Here is a 21,550-nt window from a genome sequence, read left to right on the forward strand (position 1 = left end):
AGCGAGACAAAATATATATATATTTTCTCCACAGATGTCATGTTAAAATCACACCTCTGACAAAATTAACTTATCGATTCCCGTCAATAGAGCGATAAGTCCTCAAAATTGCCCTGATCGCAATATTTTTCCTATCACGTTAAAATCACACCTCTGACAAAATCAACTTATCAATTCTCGTCAATAGAGTGATAAGTCCTCAAAATTGCCCTGATCGTAATATTTCTCCTGTCACGTTAAAATCAAACCTCTGACAAAATCAACTTATCGATTCTCGTCAATAGAGCGATAAGTCCTCAAAATTGCCCTGATCGCCTTATCGATTCTCGTCAATAGAGCGATAAGTCCTCAAAATTGCCCTGATCGCAATATTTCTCCTGTCACGTTAAAATTACACCTCTGACAAAATCAACTTATCGATTCTCCCAATGGAACGATAAGTCCTCAAAATTGCCCTGGTCGTAATATTTTTCACGCTAAGTTAAAATTATACCTCTGGCGCTTATAGACTTCTTTCAGTGTTCAAAGCAAAAATAACACAGGAAGAATTATACTAGTCAGCCCCATTATGGGAAAATAATAAAGTATTAATCCTCAGTAGTTTGAAATTTTTTGGAGTTATCTTAAACGATAATAAAGAGAGTTTTCTGCATCAGAACCATTGTGGAGACCTATTCTAAGTCGGGAATACATCTCGGTCATTTCTCGTGATTTGTTGCTTAAAATCAGAACATGATAAATGCAAGAAACAATGAGGAATCAATATCACTTTTTATTCAAGAACCAAAAGAAAGTGATACAAGACAAACTTGTTCTTATCAAAAGAACATTACAAGTGCAAAATTCACTCGCGCATCAAATCAAAAGAAATAAGTTGGGTCCTAACTTCAGTTAGCTCCTCCTCGTGAGTGGCTCGCACCATGGCTTTAGCCTTTGCCCGGAGTTCTTCCTCACTGGGTATGATGATAGCCGCTGCTTCATTCCTGGCTTGTTCCAAGGCTCGAGCCTGCGTGTGATATTCCAAAGCGCCAGTAGCATTTTGGATGCTAAGGATATTGACAATGTTTTCTTCACGGGAGAGTTCAGCCTTTAATCGCAGGACTTCAGCCTCAGCTTCAACAAGTCTATCACGAAGCGAATTCATAGAAGTAGTCGAGCGTTCTAACTCTTCTCGCTTCCGAATATTACGCTCGTGAAGCTCCGTGATTTGACGCTCTCTTGTAGCCAAGTCCCGCTCTATCGCCTCCCGACGAGCCACTTCTGCAACTTGAAGACCAGCCAAAGTAGATATAATTTGTGGCTGAAGCTCACGAGCCACTTCTGCAACTTGAAGACCAGCCAAAGTAGATATAATTTGTGGCTGAAGCTCTCTGCGACCTAAGGCTTCAAAATGCTGTAATTGTTCTTCCAAACGAAGGATAATCTCCGAACAGCGCTTGAACCACGGAGTGTTCCCCACACTTCTGACTCCGTTTAAGCCTGCCTCCAGAAGAGGTCTGAAGGAATTAAAAGTTCCCTGACCACTCACCATATATTCAATCACCTTCTTCGCAAGGCTATTCAAATACACCAAGGAAATTTGAAGGAACTCAGGTGCGCCCGCAAGACTTGAAGTGACACTCGGGGATACTCCCCTAGCCATTGAAATTGGTGCAGGAAACATTCAATTGTGATGGGCTTGAGGTCAAAGCCATCATTGCCCTTGCCTGAGATGTGCTTGGCCGTGCCTCTGCTGGAGTAAGTGAGATCTTCAGCAATGCGGTAGGCGAAGAAACTACAGTGGCTGAGGCAGGCAGAGGCTGCTCTTGCGCAGGAGCTGACACCTGCACGAGCTGTTGTTCCGGAGGAGAAGTCATGGTAATAGCCCCAGGTAATGCTGCAGTTGAAGCAGTTGCCATAGGTGAGCCTGGTAAGCGTTGCTCTTGTAAAGGAGTTGGCACCTGCGCGACCTGTTGTTCTGAAGAAGGAGGAGCAGTAGTAGTCCCTGGAGGAGGTGAACCTGCACGAAAAAAAAAAGGTCAGAACGCGAAAAAAGCATGTGGAAGAATTTGAAACAAACCCGGCTTATCGGTGAGATAAAAAGGAGTATAACTAGATGCTTTATTAGATGGAGCCTTGGGAGCATCATCAAAAGTAGTGATATCATCCATGGAATCATGTTCGTCATCACCTTCACCGTCACCTGACACGTTGCCAATTTTAGCATCCTCATCACCTCTATCTTCGTCAGCTGCATCACCAATCAAGGAGCCTTCATAATTAACTCGCTCCTCATCATCCCGGGTAGCTGAAGGTTCAGGAAGATTTGTGCCAGCAGCTGGTTTAGTCATAAGTCCTGTTGTCGGACTAGGACTTAAACCACAACCTTGCGACATTAGTGCTGAAGGAGGAGGGGATGGATTCTCTTCGAGACCCCCTGTTCTAATACAGGAGACTTAGGAAGGTCCATCATCGGAGCAGATTCTGCATCTGCAGCCATTAATTCACCCTCTTCGTCCTCGGGGGATGGTAAGAAGAAGCTTCGCTCGATAGGGCTGGGCCATGAGAACGGAGCCCAGTTCTATATGGCAGGCCTGCAACTGAAGATTCGTGTTGGTCTTCATCTTTAGCAGCTCTAATAGCATCAGCCATCAACTTGGATTTTTGCTGGCCTTTAGGTGGAGGAGACTCAACCATCAACTTCCAACGGATCTGCTTATCGTATCGGCCGGCTTCATCCGCAGAGAGTTTTCTTTTCCCCGCTGCTTTCGTTGTGGGAGAATCAACCACTTGTTGCTCCTCTACTGGAATAGGCTCAGCTCCTTGTTCTTCTTCGTGCCCAGTAGGCTGATTCTCAACGGATAGAAACTCGTCAATCCCTCTCAAGCGGGATGTCTTTGACCCCCTTCTCGAAGCATACATATGCCTGATGTCTTTTAGGCAAGACATATTCAAGTTGTAATTAGGAGTCCAGGAAGCGGCAAAATACCAGTTGCAGAAGCTCATGGAAGTGTAGGAGTTAGGTGTTTTGTGGGGAAGCCTGAAGATTGATCTGGTACAACCTGCCACAGAATAGTACCAAGCCCTAGTCCCTTCATATAAGTTGCTCACAACTGAGAGCTGAGGTCGAGGGTTCCCAACGTACAACTGATCATACCCAAATTGGCGGGAAAACCTATAGGGTTGGTAAGGTTCGAGGAAACATTTATCACCCTGTCTGAAGATCAGATAGCCTGGCCTGATAGAGAGAAGCCAATGGAAAACACCCCCGCTCAGCTGGGTGAATCCGTTAGGACCCGCCACGTCCTGATACTCTGCTCCATAGACACAGCCTTCAAAATCAGGGAAACAACGGAAGATATGGTAGTGGGTGTCTCGCGATAAGATTTAGCGAATCCTAACCATATAACCTCCCTCCCATTTTGCAGATTCTAGTCGTTGCACAAATGGGATAAATGAGTCTCCTGGGGGAGAGGCTGCACTCATTAGGGGAGGGCAGTGAAGCACATACCAAGCCATTAAATAGGTATAAGGCAATGGCACCCTGGGGTTGGGAGTTTTGAAAGCCTTGTTACCCCCAGACTCAACCTCTGTAACATCAGTGAAATCCAAAGCCAACTCACACAGTCCATTCTGCAAGCAACCCACCATAGCAGTAAGGAGGCTCACAGGCCTCCCATGCGCCAAAAGAACAGCTGGGTAGATCACCTCAACAGCAAGAGCATCGATCGGCCTGGTAGGAACGACGCAATGCTTGAGCCACAGTATCAAGAATCCAGCCAACAGCGCCGTGTCAGAAATAGGAATCAAAGCTTGGTAGTGGAAGCTTTCAAATTTCGTATGAGCCGGGAAAACATCTTCCTTGGCCTCGTTGGTGTAGTGGGAGGTAGCATCATTAATTCGGGCTTGGACCTCCTCCAGAGTGCTTGCAGATAATCTGGTCACTGAGGCTCCCTTATTGGTCAAGTTCTGGAATAAATATTCCACCCAAGACACTTGTTTAATGCCGCCTCCTCGAGCCCCCGTCTGCTGCATACAAATGTGGAAGTGACACATGACTTCCCAGAGGGTGGAATAAATTTCGGGGCTGGTCTTCTTCAAAATATTAAGTTCCGCTGATCCCGGAACAAATTCTTCGTACGGTAAATCCCCAAGAAGGAGACCCAAGACTTCATGCATCTCGTGAAGAGCGAAGCCTAACTCCCCCACAGGGGTGAAGAAAGTACAAGTCTCAGGATTATACTTCTCTAAAATGGAGAAGAAATGAAAGTGGCTCTGGATAATCCCGAACTTAGTAGCCCGTACAGGAATCTGCAAGCCAGCTCGAGCAAGAGGTACTTCCAACTCCTCCAAAACAAACTTAGTCATCCGGGTCCACCACCCTATCACCAGAGAATGAACCCAGCCAGGAGTTCTAAATCCTTGCGCGGGAAACTCTCCTTTCTTTGCCATAAACTTCTTGACAAAGGTATTCGCCGGACTGGCCACTTCACCGACAGGATATTCTTTAGCAAACAAGCATGGCCGTAAAGCTGTCACTAGTCTGTTGTAACCAACTGTGCGGACCCCTTGAAAAGTCAGGGTTCCGAGAACAGCTCCATCCTGATCTTTAACCAGGGGCCAATCCATACGCCTTGGGATGGAAGCGCACTGAAAGTAGGATATGGGGAACATCCTCTCCATATTGGGCAAGAAAAGGTTGCGGTCCCCAACTTTCCGCAGCCACTTGTAGTCCCCATCATAAGCAGCGCCTGCCTCGAAGTCAACAAAATCCCCGAAGAGGAATCCAGGTGTAACCAATATCCTAAGGGTCTCAGGAGAAGCTTGGGTGATTAGTTCCACGCGACTCTTCTCCTTAATTCGGAAAACTAGGAGTTCTTGGCGCAGGTTGAAGGTCATATTCAGATCCACACCACCTTCGTGCCCAAAATAGTGGTGAAAAGGGAGAGGCTCGCTGGTATGACGCACTGCAAAATAAAGAAAAGTTAGATAACGCAAAGGCAAATTTTAGACGCGGAGGTCGAACCTCGCGTTGAAAATCTCAGACGCGTAGGTCGAACCTCGCGTCAAAAAGTTCAGACGCGTTGAAAATCTCAGACGCGTAGGTCGAACCTCGCGTCAAAAAGTTCAGACGCGTAGGTCGAACCTCGCATCAAGAATCTAAGACGCGAAGGTCGAACCCCTCATCAAAAATACTAAACAACGGAGTCCAGCCCTGCGTTATTGAAACGAGTTTCCTCGTTGATCCAAAGATCAGAACTTGCCGAAGCAAGTTTAATGACCACGGAGGTCGTACTCACCACCGATCAAAGGAAGTTAGGGCGGCACGTTCGCCTGAGCAGTAGCGCCCGGCCGACGCGCAGACGGCACTAACCCCTGAGCCATGGCGACGTCGGACTTGGAGGGACGAGGAACAGCCTTCTTGGGTGCCATGGATCTCAGTCGAAAGAGAAGATGAGCAGTTCTCGTCGGAAATGAAAACGAAAATTTTTGTTAAAGTTTCAAGAAGAGTCGAATGACTCTGATTTGACCCCCAGCGGTCTATTTATAGACCGCTATAGGCTGTCAAATCGGAACGAGATTCTAGGCCAGAATCCCGCCCAAACTCGATCTCAGCGATCGAGTTGGTTGAGATTCCAAACGCGAGGCTCAACCACACGTTCAAATTCTTAAACGCAGGGCTCATCCACGCGTTCCAATCCTCAAATGCAGAAGTTATCTATGCATTTGGACCATTATAATAGCAGCTCCTCGACTACCAAGGCTACGACACAGCCCCAGATAAATAAAAGAAGAGCTAACAGCGATCATCAAGGTGACCAGAGCCGAGAAGAAACAAACGACTCCGCTGGGGAGTCTATTGGAGGAGTACAGATAGATTACAATCAACAACATTGAAATCATCTGGCTCGATCAGACGGAGTGAATAATCAATCCACTAAATTTTGGGATCCAAAGTATTCTGAAAATTCGTCCCAGACAACCGCGAACTTTCGAAAACTTTGGAGGGGGTTCTGTAGGCTGTCTAAAAATCACAATGGATAGCTGATCCCTATCAAGCCCCAACAATGGAAGTTACAATCAGACAACTTTCTAATCACTGCATCCGCAACTCTACAATCTCTACAAACACGGCCTCATATTTGAGATGATTGATCTTGATGGCTGTGACAACAACATAACTAATATTATATTAGTAACTATTAGAGATGCTGATGAGCAGTATAATGATTTCAAAAATAAAATGTTGGACTTAGTTGATGAGTTGCTTGGTAGAGAGCTGTGGGAAAATATTCGTCTAAAAATCACAATGGATAATTGATCCCCATCAAGTTCCAACAATAAAAGCTACAATCAGATAGCTTTCATGTCAACAAACAAAAGCTGCAAAAGGAGGACTTTTCACATAGATCGAGAAGAGTTATAATTCAACGACACTTCCGACAACTGATGAAAACTCTATTCAGCAGTCTTCACAATCTACAGTGAAAGTTACAATCTGACGACTTTTACACCCCACAACAGCTAAAGCTAGGATTACTGAACAACGGTCCTTGCAACGCTCTGTAGAAGAGGTTACAGATCAACTAACCCCTTCTAAAACGCGGAAGTCATCCCCGCGTTACAATTCTGGAAATGCAGGCGACCCCCGCGTTTCCAAGCTGCAACAAGCAAAACGCGAGCGACCCTCGCGTTCTTGATGTTCAACCAACACCCGACCCCCGCGTTTCCAAGCTGCAACAAGAAAAACGCGAGCGACCCTCACGTTCTGGATGTTCAGTCAACACCCAACCGCGCGTCTCAATTCTAAGATACGAAGTTAGGATCCTGAACGCCAGATTGGGCGTTTGACTCGTTCAAATATGAGTCGAACGGTTTCAGAACTGTTTTCCCACGATCTGAGGAAATCACACCCACTTAGGAGCGGATTTAGAGGGCAGTTACAACCTCTTATCCACCTATAAAATCTCAACAAACTCAACTGAGTTAAGGGCTGGCTTTTTGGAACGGAGAGGCAGCAACAGAAAGGATTCTTCAAGATCTCAACCGCACAGAGAGGCATGAGAGGCGAATTCCTTGGAGATAGAAGATTTGAATCAAATTCAGAAGATCAAATCTAAGAGGATTCTTCGATAGAAGATTTGAATCAAATTCAGAAGATCAAATCTAAGAGGATTCTTCAACAACAGAAGATCTGCTAAGTCATTAACCGAATTTTCGGTTCTAACAACTCTCGTCACAGAGTTCTAACTCGTTCAGAGTTCTTAAACTCGTTAAGAGTTACCCATCAAACTTTCCACAGAAGTTCAACGTTCCCACGAGATAAGACGGTCGGATCGTCAACGGAGAGCAAATTCGACGCGAACAATCGAAGGAGGCACTCCATCGCTACCGAGAAGAACCCAGTTTTAAACAAAGGGGAGAACCAAATTCGTTCTCTTCTCTTTTGTAATCAAATTGTAACCGGGATCGAAGAAATACAAGTCAAGTTTCTTTTATTCTCTTTATTGTAATTTTTTCCAACATACAGTGATCGAGATGCTCAAATGATCATCGAGAAGTTCACGGATAAGAAGGAGATGTGTGATGGATTTTTCTATGATTATGCAGTCGATGAAGGAGGTCGATTAACTCGCATTTTTTGGGTAGATGTTATTGGACGAAGAAATTATGATGTATTTGGAGATGTGATATCATTTGACTCTACATATTCCACAAACAAGTAAGATTTTATAGTTAATCTCTTACGATTTTCAATGAAGAATCTGGATTCACCTTAGTGAATCGAGATTCACTATGTTTGATTGAATACAAATTCACTCTACTAAATCGCGATTCACTTGAGTGAATCTCGATTCACTCCAGTGAATCGCGATTCACTGTAGTGAATCTCGATTCACTGAAGAGAATCGAGATTCACTCAAGTGAATCGAGATTCAACTACAGTGCATATTGCAATAATCTCTTACGATTTTCAATATTGGAATTATATATCATACTGAATCTTATATTTTTTTTTTGTATGTAATACAATAGGTACAACATGAAGTTTGTTCCATTCACTAGGCTTGACAATTATAAGAAGTGTGTTGTATTTGCAGCAGGATTGATAGCTAAAGAGGACATTTATAACTATGTCTGGATTTTTGAGGTATTCATGAAATGCATGATTCGCGAGCCAAAGTGTATTGTTACAAATCAGTGCCCTGCCATGAAGTACGCTATACCAACCATCTTTAGAGAAGCACGTCACCGTTTGTGCATGTGGCACATCATGAAGAAATTTAACCAAAAGGTAATGAATCCCACATATAAACATCATGAATCCTCATTAGATAAATATTGAATCTTTCGTTATATATTTATATTGTAGTTGGCAAAATGCATTTTGAAGATGGATGATTTCAAGAGCAAGATAAATGCACTGATTTGGAGTATAGATATAGATCCAGCAACATTTGAAGTAGGTTGGAAAGATGTTATGAAAGAATTTAAGCTTCAAAGTAATGAATGGTTGTGTGAACTGTATAACATTCGGGAGTCATGGATTCCAGCCTATTATGCTGATGATCCAATGGCTGGATTATTGCGTACTACATCAATATCAGAGAGTGAGAACAGTTTCTTTGACAAATTCAACCGTAGATCTGACACATTGATAGAATTTTATCTCTGATACGAGAGTGCTATGGATAAGCAAAGGCATACAAACGCAAGATTAAACTATGAAGGAACAAAGTCGATGCCAAGAATGGACACGCCATTGTTATTGGAGAGGGATGCAGTAGAGTTGTACACTCGAGCAATGTTTTATGAGGTACAGAAAGAGATAATGTCATCCTGTTATGATATGAGTATCAACAGTATATCAGAACAAGATGGTGTGAAGATTTTCTCCATAAAGGACAAAAAGAGACATGGAAAAATATTTGAGGTAAAACTTAATAATGGAGATTGAAAAAATAAAAATTGAATCGCGATTCAATAGAGTGAATTGCGATTCAATGAAGTGAATCTCGATTCACACCACTGAATCGCGATTCAGTGACTATTTCATGCGCTTGTCATTTTATTTTTTATTCAGTGCTAATATACATTGTTTTTTGAATTTTAGGTGAAACACGTTGTTTTGAACAATGACCTGCAATGTACTTGTACGATGTTTGAGAAAATAGGTATAGTATGTAGACATGGGTTTTTTGCACTGAACCAAGCTGATGTAACAAAAATACCAAGACATCTTGTTGTGAACCGATGGACAAAAGGTGCTGAGATGAGGCATTCATTGCAGTTCAAGGAAATATCAGAACAGTGCAATGCAATTGAAGTTACAAATCGCAAGTTGAATGACATATGGTATGATTTCCAATCCTGTGTGAGTTTGGCAGGTTTAGATGGTGAGAGACTTGACTACTTGGAAGGGAAGTTGAAGGAGTTGAAGCACAGTTTGCGTGAATCTAGTGGGAAATCTGACACACAAAACAAAAATGATGTAATGGAGTTTTTTGTTGGCTCAAAAATACCAATTGAAGTGATTGTTAAACCTCCCATTGAAGGTAGAAACAAGGGGTGTGGACGGAGAATTGTTGGTGATTATGAGAAATCAATTAGTCAACGAAAGAAGAAGGTGCCAAGGTTGTGTAATATATGCAAAAAAAAACTCGATTTTCATGACAAATGGACATGCCCATTAAAGAAAACATTACAGCAGAGTGATGTTTAATTTAGTTGTCATATTTCGTTTCAAAATCATGTTTAGTAATACATTTCTTATTAGAATTGCTGAATTGTGTAATTCTTAACGACATATATTTACTAGATTATTAATTACATGGTTACGTTGTGTCATGTTAGTATATTGAATAGAGATGTACTCATATAGCATGTAAATTTCATTATTAGTAGTTGTATTATTTCAATAGGAATGATAAAGTAGTTGTATGCAGTCATCAAATTAAAATTGATTCGCTTTAAGTGATTCTAGATTCATTGTAGTGAATCTGGATTCACTGAATTGAATCTGGATTCACTATAAGGATTCACTATAATCATTCAAACAATCAAATTATTTGATTGATTCGCTTTAAGTGATTCTGGACTAACTATAGTGAATATAGATTCATTGTAGTGAATCTGGATTCACTGAATTAAATCTGGATTCACTATAGTGAATCTAGATTCAATCAAATAAATTACTAATAACTTAAGATAATATTGAACAAGTGAATCCAGATTAAATACATTCAATCCACAATAAGTATGATTAATTTACTAAATCTTTCATTGTAGTGAATCTGGATTCACTATAGTGAATCTAGATTCAATCAAGTGAATAACTAATAACTTAAGATAATATTGAACCAGTGAATCCAGATTAAATACATTCAATCCACAATAAGTATGATTAATTTACTGAATCTTACACAAAACCTTGAATTATAACTCACATTGTCTGCTTAAATGAAATTCTTTCAATTGCATTCATTACCTTCATAGTATTTTTATATATCCAAACTATTCACAAATCTAGAAATAAAATTATGACAAAGCTATTATATATTATAAAGTATATTTACATAGAAAAGCAGATCAAAACAAACTGTTATATTCAATAACATTAATTGACAATGTATATCAAAACAAACTGTTATACTTCAACAATTCAATTATGCTGATGACAGAATATCATTTTCTATGAGATCTTGTGGTCTTCCTCCTCTCTTGTTTGACATTGGTAGTTTCAGCATGGTGCTGTTAGGCTTTCCTGATGACTTCTTTGGCCAATTCATTTGTTGGATCAGTAAGAATTTGGCAACAGTATATAGACCTCAGTCTATGTACGTAGCTGATTTTTTAATCGCTCCTGTCGATATGAACAATAATTCAGTTCAAGATTCAGTAGCTATATTCTAAATTTTATTAATTCATAAAGACTAACTGTTAATTATCAATACAATATTAGTTTAAACACTTACACCCTCTCTATGGAAACCAGAGTTCCAATTTGCTGTACCACCGCCCATGTAGGTCTCCATATGTCTCATGACAAAAATACCACAATCAAATTCATTTTTGGCCGTTCTCCGCTCCATCTCAAGTCTGTCAGTCTTTAATCTCTTTATTTCACTCGACTTGTGATGTTTTTTGTGTGCCAAATATCTCACAAAATTCTTGTGCTGTTTAATCAAAATTAATCAGTGTCACATAAAAAATCCAAATTATCATACAGTAATGTCTAATGTAATATACAAATTGTTTTGGTTGTTTATATGGAAACAATATTCATGACAGTGAATCTCGATTCATTGGATCTACTTCGCCAGGATTTAATAGAGTTAGTTCACCTGGACTCAATCTAATGAATCTGGATTCACACTAGTGAATCTGGATTCACTAGAATTAACTATAGCTAGTGAAGTGATTTCCTAGTGTGAACACAGATTCACTAGCTCTAGTTAATTGAGATTCACAGAAAGATGTGAATCCAGATTCACTAACTCTAGTGATCGAGATTCACTAGAGTTAGCGAATCTGGATTTCTCTGACTCTAGTGAATCGAGATTCACCAAAGTGAATCCAGATTCACTTATTACTGTATTCTGCCAGTAAATGCTTAAAGCACATACGTAACGTGGAAAAACATACTAAATCCTCAGGACGACCTTGATATTTTTCCTTGTAGTCTGGATAGTTTTTGCTATTATCAATCAGCTCCATACTTGGATTCTTTAGCCCATAGCACACAATGTAGAAATGCTCAAACACATTTATGGGAAAGAAGACCTAATGGTTGTGAAATTTAATCAAGCACACAATGTAGAAATGCTCAAACACATTTATGGGAAAGAAGACCTAATGGTTGTGAAATTTAATCAGTGATTTTACAGATATAGTTAAAATTGGGTTAAAGAACAAAAACATTGTCTTCGAATCTTTACCATATCAATCTCATTAAACTTCATATGTAGATACAGAGTAAGTTGCTCATCCATCCGGGAAGCAAACCTATTGTATCTCAATTCATCATTGGACTCATCTGTCCAATGAATGTTGCAAAACTGTACAACATAAAACTGGTTAAATAAAATGTAACTCAAGTGTTAGTTTAAATAATATAAAGGAAGATACGTACGGCTGTCTCAACATTGCAGAAGAATCTAAGTGGAGAATTTTCAGATTTCATTTTTTCTCTGCTGTTCAAAATATAGGACAAAATGCTGATTAAATTTGCCTCAATGTCCTCAGAAGGAAGGAAAGTCTTGAAAGCAGGTAAGAAACATTCAATTTGTCTCCACTTAAAAACTATTTCACTGAAAAAACAGTAATAATATTCAATTTAATAAAGGGACAAAATACTAAAAAGAGGGAGTCTCACACCTAAAAATAAAAGATCAAATAAGATTTATGAACTCACAAATTCTCTTCTTCATCAGATTCATCATCTGAATGCCTTGCTTCTTCTCTATGCACCCAATTCCATATAATTCTTTCCAGCTGACTTTGCCTAGCAGTAATCTCAGATACCCTCTGCACCCATGGTGACCGAAGAGACGTTGCAGGCTTCACCATCCTCTTTTCTTTCCCCCTTCCCGCATGTCCCTTATTTTCGGTCACCTGAACTTTCTTACCTTTACGTTCATCTACTGCAGCAGCATCTTCAACTTGTTTATCAGTTCTTCCTATAGAGTCATCAATGATCTCATATTCACAAGCTCTAGCAATCTGTACAACATCAATTATTTCCACTGTCTCAGTCTGAGTATCCTGTGTCAGCCCAAGAGAAAAACTAGGTTCTTCAGTCTGTGCATTTCCAGATTCGTTAAGCTTGCGCCTCACTGGTCTGTCAACCTTACTCATGCTAACAGACACTATAATCTTATCAACCTCTTGAATAAAATTTGGGGAGACTTGTGTTTGTGGTAACTCAGGTGATATTGGATCACCAGCAGGGGAGCCATGCATATCTCTACTCACCTCGGTGTTCACATTAGGGGTATCATCAACAATGTTTCCCCCAGTTGTTTCATTATCACAGGTACTTCCACGATGTCCACACCCCTGCACAAGAACATTTGAAACTCTCTGTTGAATTTGAAAGAGCTCGTTATCATTGGGGAACAGCTTTCTCATTGTCTCACACTCTGCATCATATCTACCTTTTGCAGATTCTAACTCAGCAGCTCTCTGTTGCACCCTCTCAATACAATCCTACAGTTTGAATATCACAGACATTGGTCACCATAAATTATTAACATGGCGAGAGACTAGATTCGATAGATTGAGATTACATTCAATGTATTTGAATCGAGATTCAAATTACTGAATCCAGAGTCGACTAAAGTAAATCCAGTTTCACTTTAGTGAATCGAGATTCAATAGCAGTGAATCCAGATTCACTTCAGTAAATCGAGATTAAGTATCATTGAATCCAGATTCACTTAAGTGAATCGGAATTCAGTTTAACTTAATCGATAACAACTGATCTGAAACAAGATTCAGTATTAGTAAAACGATTCATTGAACTGAATCGACATTCAGTTTAAGTGAATCTCGATTCACTTTAGTAAAACGATTCATTGAACTGAATCGACATTCAGTTTAAGTGAATCTCGATTCACTCCTACTGAATCGAGATTAAATTGAATAAACAAAGTCTTGCAACTTAATTTGCTAACCTTTCGAATTGTCTCAACACTTTTAGGAGAGTTTCCAGTACCACTCTGCATTCGAGATGAAGGTGCAAGTTCAACCCTCTCTGTAAATGCACCTTTGCCAAATGAATTTGTACTTATTTCCTCTGCCTGTCTTTCCTTTAAGGCCAAGTCAGTCCAGCCTAAAAATGTAGGGGTTGTTCTCTCAACCAACCTCCTCCTTTTGAACAGAACCCAATTGGCATAGAACAGCTAGAAAGATGGAGATAAGAAATAAAGCACACCAATTAGTAATCATCAAGTAAAACTACTTTAACTACAGTAATGTAAAAATAAATCAATATTATACAAGTGACTTACAATCAAAAATGCATGAGGACCCGTGTAGAATTGTTTTGTCGGGTCTACCTTCCACTTGTGTTGGCTTTCTATCATTGAGTCAAGCAAGAAAGAATACCAATTCTATTCAGAGCACTGATCAACATTGTCACCAAGAACTAGAATCTGTTGGTTGACATACGGATTGCTAAGCGATTGGATCATGCTGTTGTGGAAGAGAACCAAGAAATTCAGTTTAAAAAGCAGGTTAACATCAGAACTCTGCTTTAGTTTCTCAGACACAGCCCCTGGAGTAATTTTCCAACCAACACTGTCTGTGAATTGAGCCCTCCATTCATCCACCAATGCTGACTTCCCAATACTAAAGGCTGATATACGCTTCCTGCCCAGAGGTAATCCCATCACTTGATGTACATCTTCCTCTGTGATACTGATTAATCCTCTGGGAAGATTAAGCGCAACGGCCTCACTGTCAAAGGACTGCAGAATCTGGTACCCTAACATATGTGGCAGTTCCTTTAATCCAAATTATAAAAGACCTCCAAGTCCAGCTAGTCTCACCCATTCTTTTTGGGACTCAGAGAGTGACAAGACCATATCAGAGAATATCTTTGGAGAGACCCGTATCCTAGTCAACTCCTTAGGTTCAGACTTCATATTTGCTTTTTTCACAACCTTCTCCAGTGACAAAAATAATATAATTAGATCAAATTATCCATCAGTTAATACACAAAAAAAATTAAAGATGTTTAGTACACCAACCTTTTTCATCCTCTTCCTTCCTTTTGTGATCTGTTCACTGTCTTGATCCCTCCTATGCTTTGATGTATCCTCACTGGCAGGATTATTTGGGGGGTTGATGAAGTCATCGTCACTACTGGGCACGTTCACAGTGCGTGTTGTCCTATGTTTCCTGTCTGATTTCTTTTTATCTGGCAATTGAACTTGAAGAGGTATAGGTGTAAATACCTCAACAATCTCAACACATGTTGTTTGTTTGTTCCTTGAGCTAGATCGTAGACCTGATAAACCCATGACAATTCATTTTTTAATGAGACCAGCCTTTGAATAATGCATGGTAAGCATGAAGGTGGAATCACATTATTGAATCAAGATATTATAATCTGAATCGCGATTCACTCCAGTGAATAGCGATTCGTTGAAATGAATCTCATTTCACTCCACTAAATCGTGATTCACTTGAGTGAATCTCAATTCACTCCAGTGAATCGCGATTCACTGTAGTGAATCTCAATTCACTACAGTGAATCTCGATTCACTCAAGTGAATCGAGATTCAACAAAATGTATTGAGATTCAGCAAAGTGAATCCAGATTCAACATAATGTATCGAGCTTCAGCAAAGTGAATCCAGATTCAATGATATGAAACCAACTCCATGCCATACCATACATTGTTTTAGTCGCTCGTCCCTCAACACAACAAGGAAAAACTGATCATCGCTACAGTTTAATTTCACTGTTAGTATACATAAAGCATATAATTTTCCATCCTATATACTCGGCCTCGGATCATATTTGGGAAAGTTTCCATCCTATATACTCGGCCTCGGATCATATTTGTTATTTTTTACAAACAAACAAACAATCATGATAAAGTTGAAGTTTAAAGAACGATCATTTTTCCACAACTGGCCAGAAAATCCAATATATGAATCTCGATTCACTATGAAGAATCTGGATTCACATTAGTGAATCGAGATTCACTATGTTTGAGTGAATACAAATTCACTCCACTAAATCGCGATTCACTTGAGTGAATCCCGATTCACTCAAGTGAATTGAGATTCAACTACAGTGCATATTGCAAAATCCAGACAACCAAAATTAATCGCTACCCATTTAGAACAAATGAAAACATCTTACAATATTAAAAAAACTTAACTTATTCTCACAAGAACAAGTAAACTGTAAAAAATAAAAACCCTAAACTAGAACATGCATCGATAACATTTTATAAAGCTAAAAAAATAAAATAAAAAACTATTCAACAACATGCAAGTGATTCATCTAAAAATTTCGAAACTTTCCTCACTGAATCTATGAAAAATGTTCAAACTTTGATAAAAATATACATTTTTAATATGAGGGTTGGAATCGTTTTACCCCTTCTTGAAGACGAGGGTTTTGGAGTCTTTGAGTTGTTTTTCTTCATCTCGAGCGTCGAAGGCTTGCTGTTCATCTTCGTTCGAGTTGTAATGAGATGTTGAAAGAAACCGAAGTGTTGAGATATCGACGGAATGTGAAGAATTTAGTTGTTCGGGTAGATAGAAGATGAAACTGAAAGCTTGATAGAGTGAAACTGAAAGGACTTTTTCGTGAAAAAGAGTGTTTGACTGGTTTTGCTAATTAATTACAGTGTGTTTCATTAATGAATCTTTCCTAAATTATCCCTTTTACATTTATTTTGACAGCTGATGTGTATTTATTTTCAATTCTGCCATTTTCAATTTTGACTATTGGATGAAATAGATTGTAGGGTTAGGATTGGTTTTTAGTTTTCTAGGTTTTTATTAGAACCTCTCCCGTCAATCAGCACGGTGGAAGCGTGGAGCGAGACGGCGAGCAGCAGATTCGAAGAATCCAGTTTTCAGCTCGTGAGTCGACTCACAACTCATCATGAGTCGACTCATCAGGTTGAGTCGACCCATGACTGTCATGAGTCGACTCATGATATCAAGTCCCGTTGTCAAAAGTTTCTGCTGAGTCGACTCATCAGTTTATAAGTTGACCCATGAGTCATGAGTCGACTCATAACTGACCATGAGTCGACTCATCGAGGGTGTTCTTGTTTTTGCGGTTCGGGTTTGTTTGGGTTTGTGGGTCGGGTTTTAACTGTTCAAATATTATCTCCTCTACCCGAAAACACCTCTTTTCATCAGTTCTCCCCAGAGAAACCCTAGCCTCCTTTCCCCCTCTAAACCCTAGTTCGTTTTTCGGCGTTTTTGGGAGATTTTCGGGGGATTTCAGTAGCTTCTTGTGGTTTGTAGCGAAGGGAATCATTCTTCAGCACACCTAAGGCGAGTAGCATCTCGCTCAATCCCTCTCCCATGTTTTTAAGAGTTTTTAAACGTTTTTCATGAGGCTTATTGAGCCTAAGAATTATTTTCAAGTATAAACCGATGTTCTTATTAGTGTAGATGCTAAAAATCATGTGTTTCAGATCTATAAATTTCTCACCAACGAATTTATGATGAAACCCAGATCTGAGAATTTATTTAAAGAAAAATAAAAATGAGTTTTATCTTGATTAATTGCTCTCATACATGTTTAGTGATTTAATGTTAGACTTAACATGCAAGATTTCGTTTTCCATGTTTTATACGAAATTTTTCACTGTCACATATGCTTAGAATTGAATATATAAATTCGGATTGGATAGATTTTAATTTTTGATGAATTTTCACAAAATGATCACAGTATGCTCGAACAGGGAAGCCCCCTGTTTAGTCGACCTTGGGTCGACTGATGTCTTCAGTCGACCATGAGTCGACTGACTAGTGAACTCTTCCAGCCCTCTTCTTGTGAGTTGTTTCGGGCCAACCACCGCATTGTTTATATTCAAATGAGCTTCACTGCTTATCACTTTGAGTATGCGGAGCCACCTCATTTATTGGGTATTAAATTGTAGTATTTATATTTTTCACCCACACATGTAAGATGATATTTTGACACAAATGTTGACCTGTACATAGAAACACACATGTAAGATGATATTTTGACACAAATGTTGACCTGTACATAGAAATACGTGTGAGATTTGGATATGCATAACTTTGCACATATATACATCTGTGACACTGCCTAATATGAATATATATAGTCCACGTGTGGGACAAGCTTTCACCTTTCAGTCCTCGTGTTGGACTATAATCCATCAAAGTCCTCGTGTTGGATTACAATCCATTAAAGTCCTCGTGTTGGACTATAATCCATCAAAGTCCTCGTGTTGGACTATAATCCATTACAGTCTTATGTTGGATAATTGCTAAACCTTGAGTATGATTCTTAACCGAGTTTGGAACACGACATATTATATGAGGCTGGGACATGATAGCTACCTAGGTTGGATATGACTCTTATTGTAGCTTGACATGTTTACGTTTATCAATAGAGATGGGTTTGTTTTCTTTCTTTTTTTTTTGTTTCCAGTATTAGACTTCGGGTTTGGTATTTAGGAATTTACAATTTGAGATACAAGATATATACATGAGGGTTTCCTTGTTTGGATTATTTCGCTCGACGTACTTATGCTCGTGTTGTAATTTCCTAAGTACCGAAACCCATTATTATTAGGATAAATGATCTTATATTATTATGTATTAACTGTATTTTCATATACAACGAGCCCTATCCCTTGGGGTTGGTTGTGATGTTGCTCTCTAGCGCTTTGACGAGCCAGGAGCTCGGAGAATCGCAGGTTGAGGGCGATTCTTATTAGCGCCCGTTTATCCTCTTATTAGATGTTTTTCATTTTGTGCTCCACTTGAGATATTTTTAGACTTGAGAGATATATTTTAGAGTTGTAAAGGCTGTGTGCCTTATTTCATGTATCACATGTTATGTACTTTGAGACATGTTGAGATCTCCAGACTGTTATTATTCATTTCAGACATTGACTATGTATTCCAGCTTATTCGGTTGATGAGGTGTATTAATTCAAGTTCTATCATTTCATCATGTATTTATTATAAAATCTTTCACTTGCTTTGTACCTACACCTGTTGTTGATTCCACTAGAGAGATAGTAATTGTGATGGTGAAACATGTTATTGCACGGTGTGGTGCACGGCAGGTTTGACATTCCTGGTTTCACCTTGGACTGTAGCCTTGTGTGAACCCAGGGGCGTCACAATATATATATATATATATATATATATTATATATATGTAAGTAATATAGGTATATATAATATATATATAATAATATTATATATGTATAATATATATATAAATAATATATTAATTATATATATATATATATTATATATTATTATATAAATAATTTGTTTATGTGTAATATATGTATATGTAGGATTTGAAATAGATACACTAGAACACTAGAGAGGGGGTGAATAGTGTTCTTTTAAAGTTTATACAAAGTAGATTTTAAATTGCAAAGAAAAATGGCAATCTCAGAAATTTATAAACACAAACACAAATATTTATACTGGTTCCACCAATCCGGTGTATAGCCAGTCCCCAAGCAAATCTCGCTTGAGAGTTTCCACTATGATTTTGAATAAACTTACAAAATCAAAAAGCAAACCTGACCAATTTGCAAGTCCCTGTAAATTGCAACACCAATTGACAAACACCTTGCCAATTTGCACACCAATCTCTAAACCAAGAGATTAACAACTCTCACAACTTGAGAGAACTTTTGAAGCAACAATTTCAATTCCTATAAGCCTTGATTTGTAGTGTAGTGTAGTAGTGGCTTAGGAATGATTCTAACTTCTGTAAATTTCCTAAACAATAAGTATTTGAATGATGTTCAAAGGCAATTTCAGAAACTTTTCTTTTTGTTCAAAATCTGAATATTTTTCACTTGAAAAAATGCACAAAGATCAAAGCTTATGGGTATGTAAGTCTCTTCATTTTTTCTGAACAAATAACCTATTTATAGCCCTTGAAAAGACAATTTTTTGAACTTTAAAACGTTTAAAAACGGCTATAAACAGTCATATATTCAAACTTTAAATTCTGGAAAAACTGTATCTGCAGTCGACTACAAGACAGATTAGTCGACTACACTGAGTTTAAACAGACTCTGTGAATTTAGAAAATTTCTCAGTAGTCGACTATAGAGTTCCTTAGTCAACTATACTGTAATTTCACAGAAACTTGGAAAATGAATTTTGCCTTCTGTAGTGGACGATAATGTCAATTAGTCGACTATACTATAAAATAAAAGAAACTTATGTTTCTGTCATAAACTTGAGTAGTCGACTATTATCCATATTAGTCGACTATACTGTAAATTGGCAGAAACATATATTTAAGACATATACATGAGTAGTCGACTAATATTCTAATTAGTCGACTACTAAGAGTTAGAAAATGATATGAATTAAATGTTTTGACACTCCATTATTAACTATAACGCTAATGATTAACATAAGGGATTTCTATAGTTAACCAACACACTAAGCCTGTGTTAGTGTGTTCTAATATTTATGTGTGTGTGTGTGTGTGTGAGTGATCAAGGCTTGTACAATAATTCTAAGTAAAAAAAATATAAAACACATTATCTCATATATTCTTCATCTTTTTCACTTCATAATGCCTTGAATCTCAACTTGCACTTGTTCATATTTTGATATTGAAAGCTGCATATAAGAGTTAGTGCATTTGTATAACACACATTGTATAAATTGTTATCATCAAAATAATACCATGGAGATATGATAATCAACATTCTCCCCCTTTTTGATGATAACAAATAATTTATGCATAAGTATATATATATTATAACCAAGTTTAAACATTATGAAATAACCATACTTACAAGTTTGGACATTATGAAATAACCATACTTACTAGTTTAAACATTATGAAATAACCATACTTACTCCCCCTGCATATATGCAATCTAATATAGATAATCATTTCTCCCCCTTTGTTATCAACAAAAAGAGATAAACATATATGCTAAATATGACATTATTTCTTCAACATGAGCTAATACTTCAAATAAATCATCCAGATTATGAACATAGTCCATAACTTCACCCATCCAAATTGGTAGGCAAAGACTTGCCATAAAGACCAAAAGTTCCACAATGTTCATCATCATGATCTATTTAAAATATATAGCACATATATTAACTATCCAAACAACATCATAGTAAAGTAAACACACAATCAACATACTTGACATTGTAGCAACATAACTAACATATTACATATGTCTTAATAACAACTCACAACTACATAGTTTTTTATACTTAAACAAAAGATAACTAACAAAATAACATAATTTTAATAACAACTCACAACTACATAGTTTTTTATACTTAAACAAAAGATAACTAACAAAATAACATAATTGTTTTGAAACTCAACATTAAAACATCCAAATATAATATGATGCATGCATAAACTTCTAAGGTGCTGGAGGAGGTTGCTGTCCTTGAAAGTATGCACTAAGCTTTGTGTCCAAGTCATCAAACTTCTTGATTAGCTCTTCTTGATTACTAATAATATAGGAATTCTGAGAATATAGAGCTCTTTGACCAGTTTCAAGTTCAAGAATACGTGCACTTAGTGTGTTGTATTGCACATCTGAAAAACATGAAGGTTCTGTAGGATATGGTGGTGGTTGACTAGAAGAAGTTCCTGCTTGAGTTGAAGATTATGGAATATCTTGTGGAATTTCTTCTTGATGTGGATGAGGTTCATCTTCAGAATTTTGTTCTTGAATTTTAAAATTTGTTAACTTCATCCTAGTTAGGGCATTGGAATCAAAGAATTCAATGGAACGGACAACAGAATTTTCAGATTGAAGATACGCATGAAATTTGTCAAAAGATTTTTGTTAAAAGGCACCATAAGGAAGA

At 38.2% G+C, this 21,550-nt stretch overlaps 2 protein-coding genes across 2 annotated transcripts; one reads left to right on the top strand and one right to left on the bottom strand.

Annotated features, from left to right (window-relative positions):
- LOC109823432 (mucin-7-like) lies at positions 1,635–2,375 on the bottom strand. The gene is made up of 2 exons (XM_020389708.1): positions 2,060–2,375; positions 1,635–1,999 (listed from the first exon to the last, which is right to left on the bottom strand). Exons 1-2 carry the CDS (start codon positions 2,373–2,375, stop codon positions 1,635–1,637), a joined length of 681 nt encoding a protein of 226 aa, XP_020245297.1.
- On the top strand, positions 8,732–9,703 carry LOC109823433 (protein FAR1-RELATED SEQUENCE 5-like). Its single transcript, XM_020389710.1, has 2 exons — positions 8,732–8,914; positions 9,095–9,703. The coding sequence occupies exons 1-2, from the start codon at positions 8,732–8,734 to the stop codon at positions 9,701–9,703; spliced, it is 792 nt and encodes a 263-aa protein (XP_020245299.1).

This window comes from Asparagus officinalis, chromosome 9 (genome assembly GCF_001876935.1).
Source record: "Asparagus officinalis chromosome 9, Aspof.V1, whole genome shotgun sequence".
In the NCBI taxonomy this organism is placed as follows: domain Eukaryota; kingdom Viridiplantae; phylum Streptophyta; class Magnoliopsida; order Asparagales; family Asparagaceae; genus Asparagus; species Asparagus officinalis.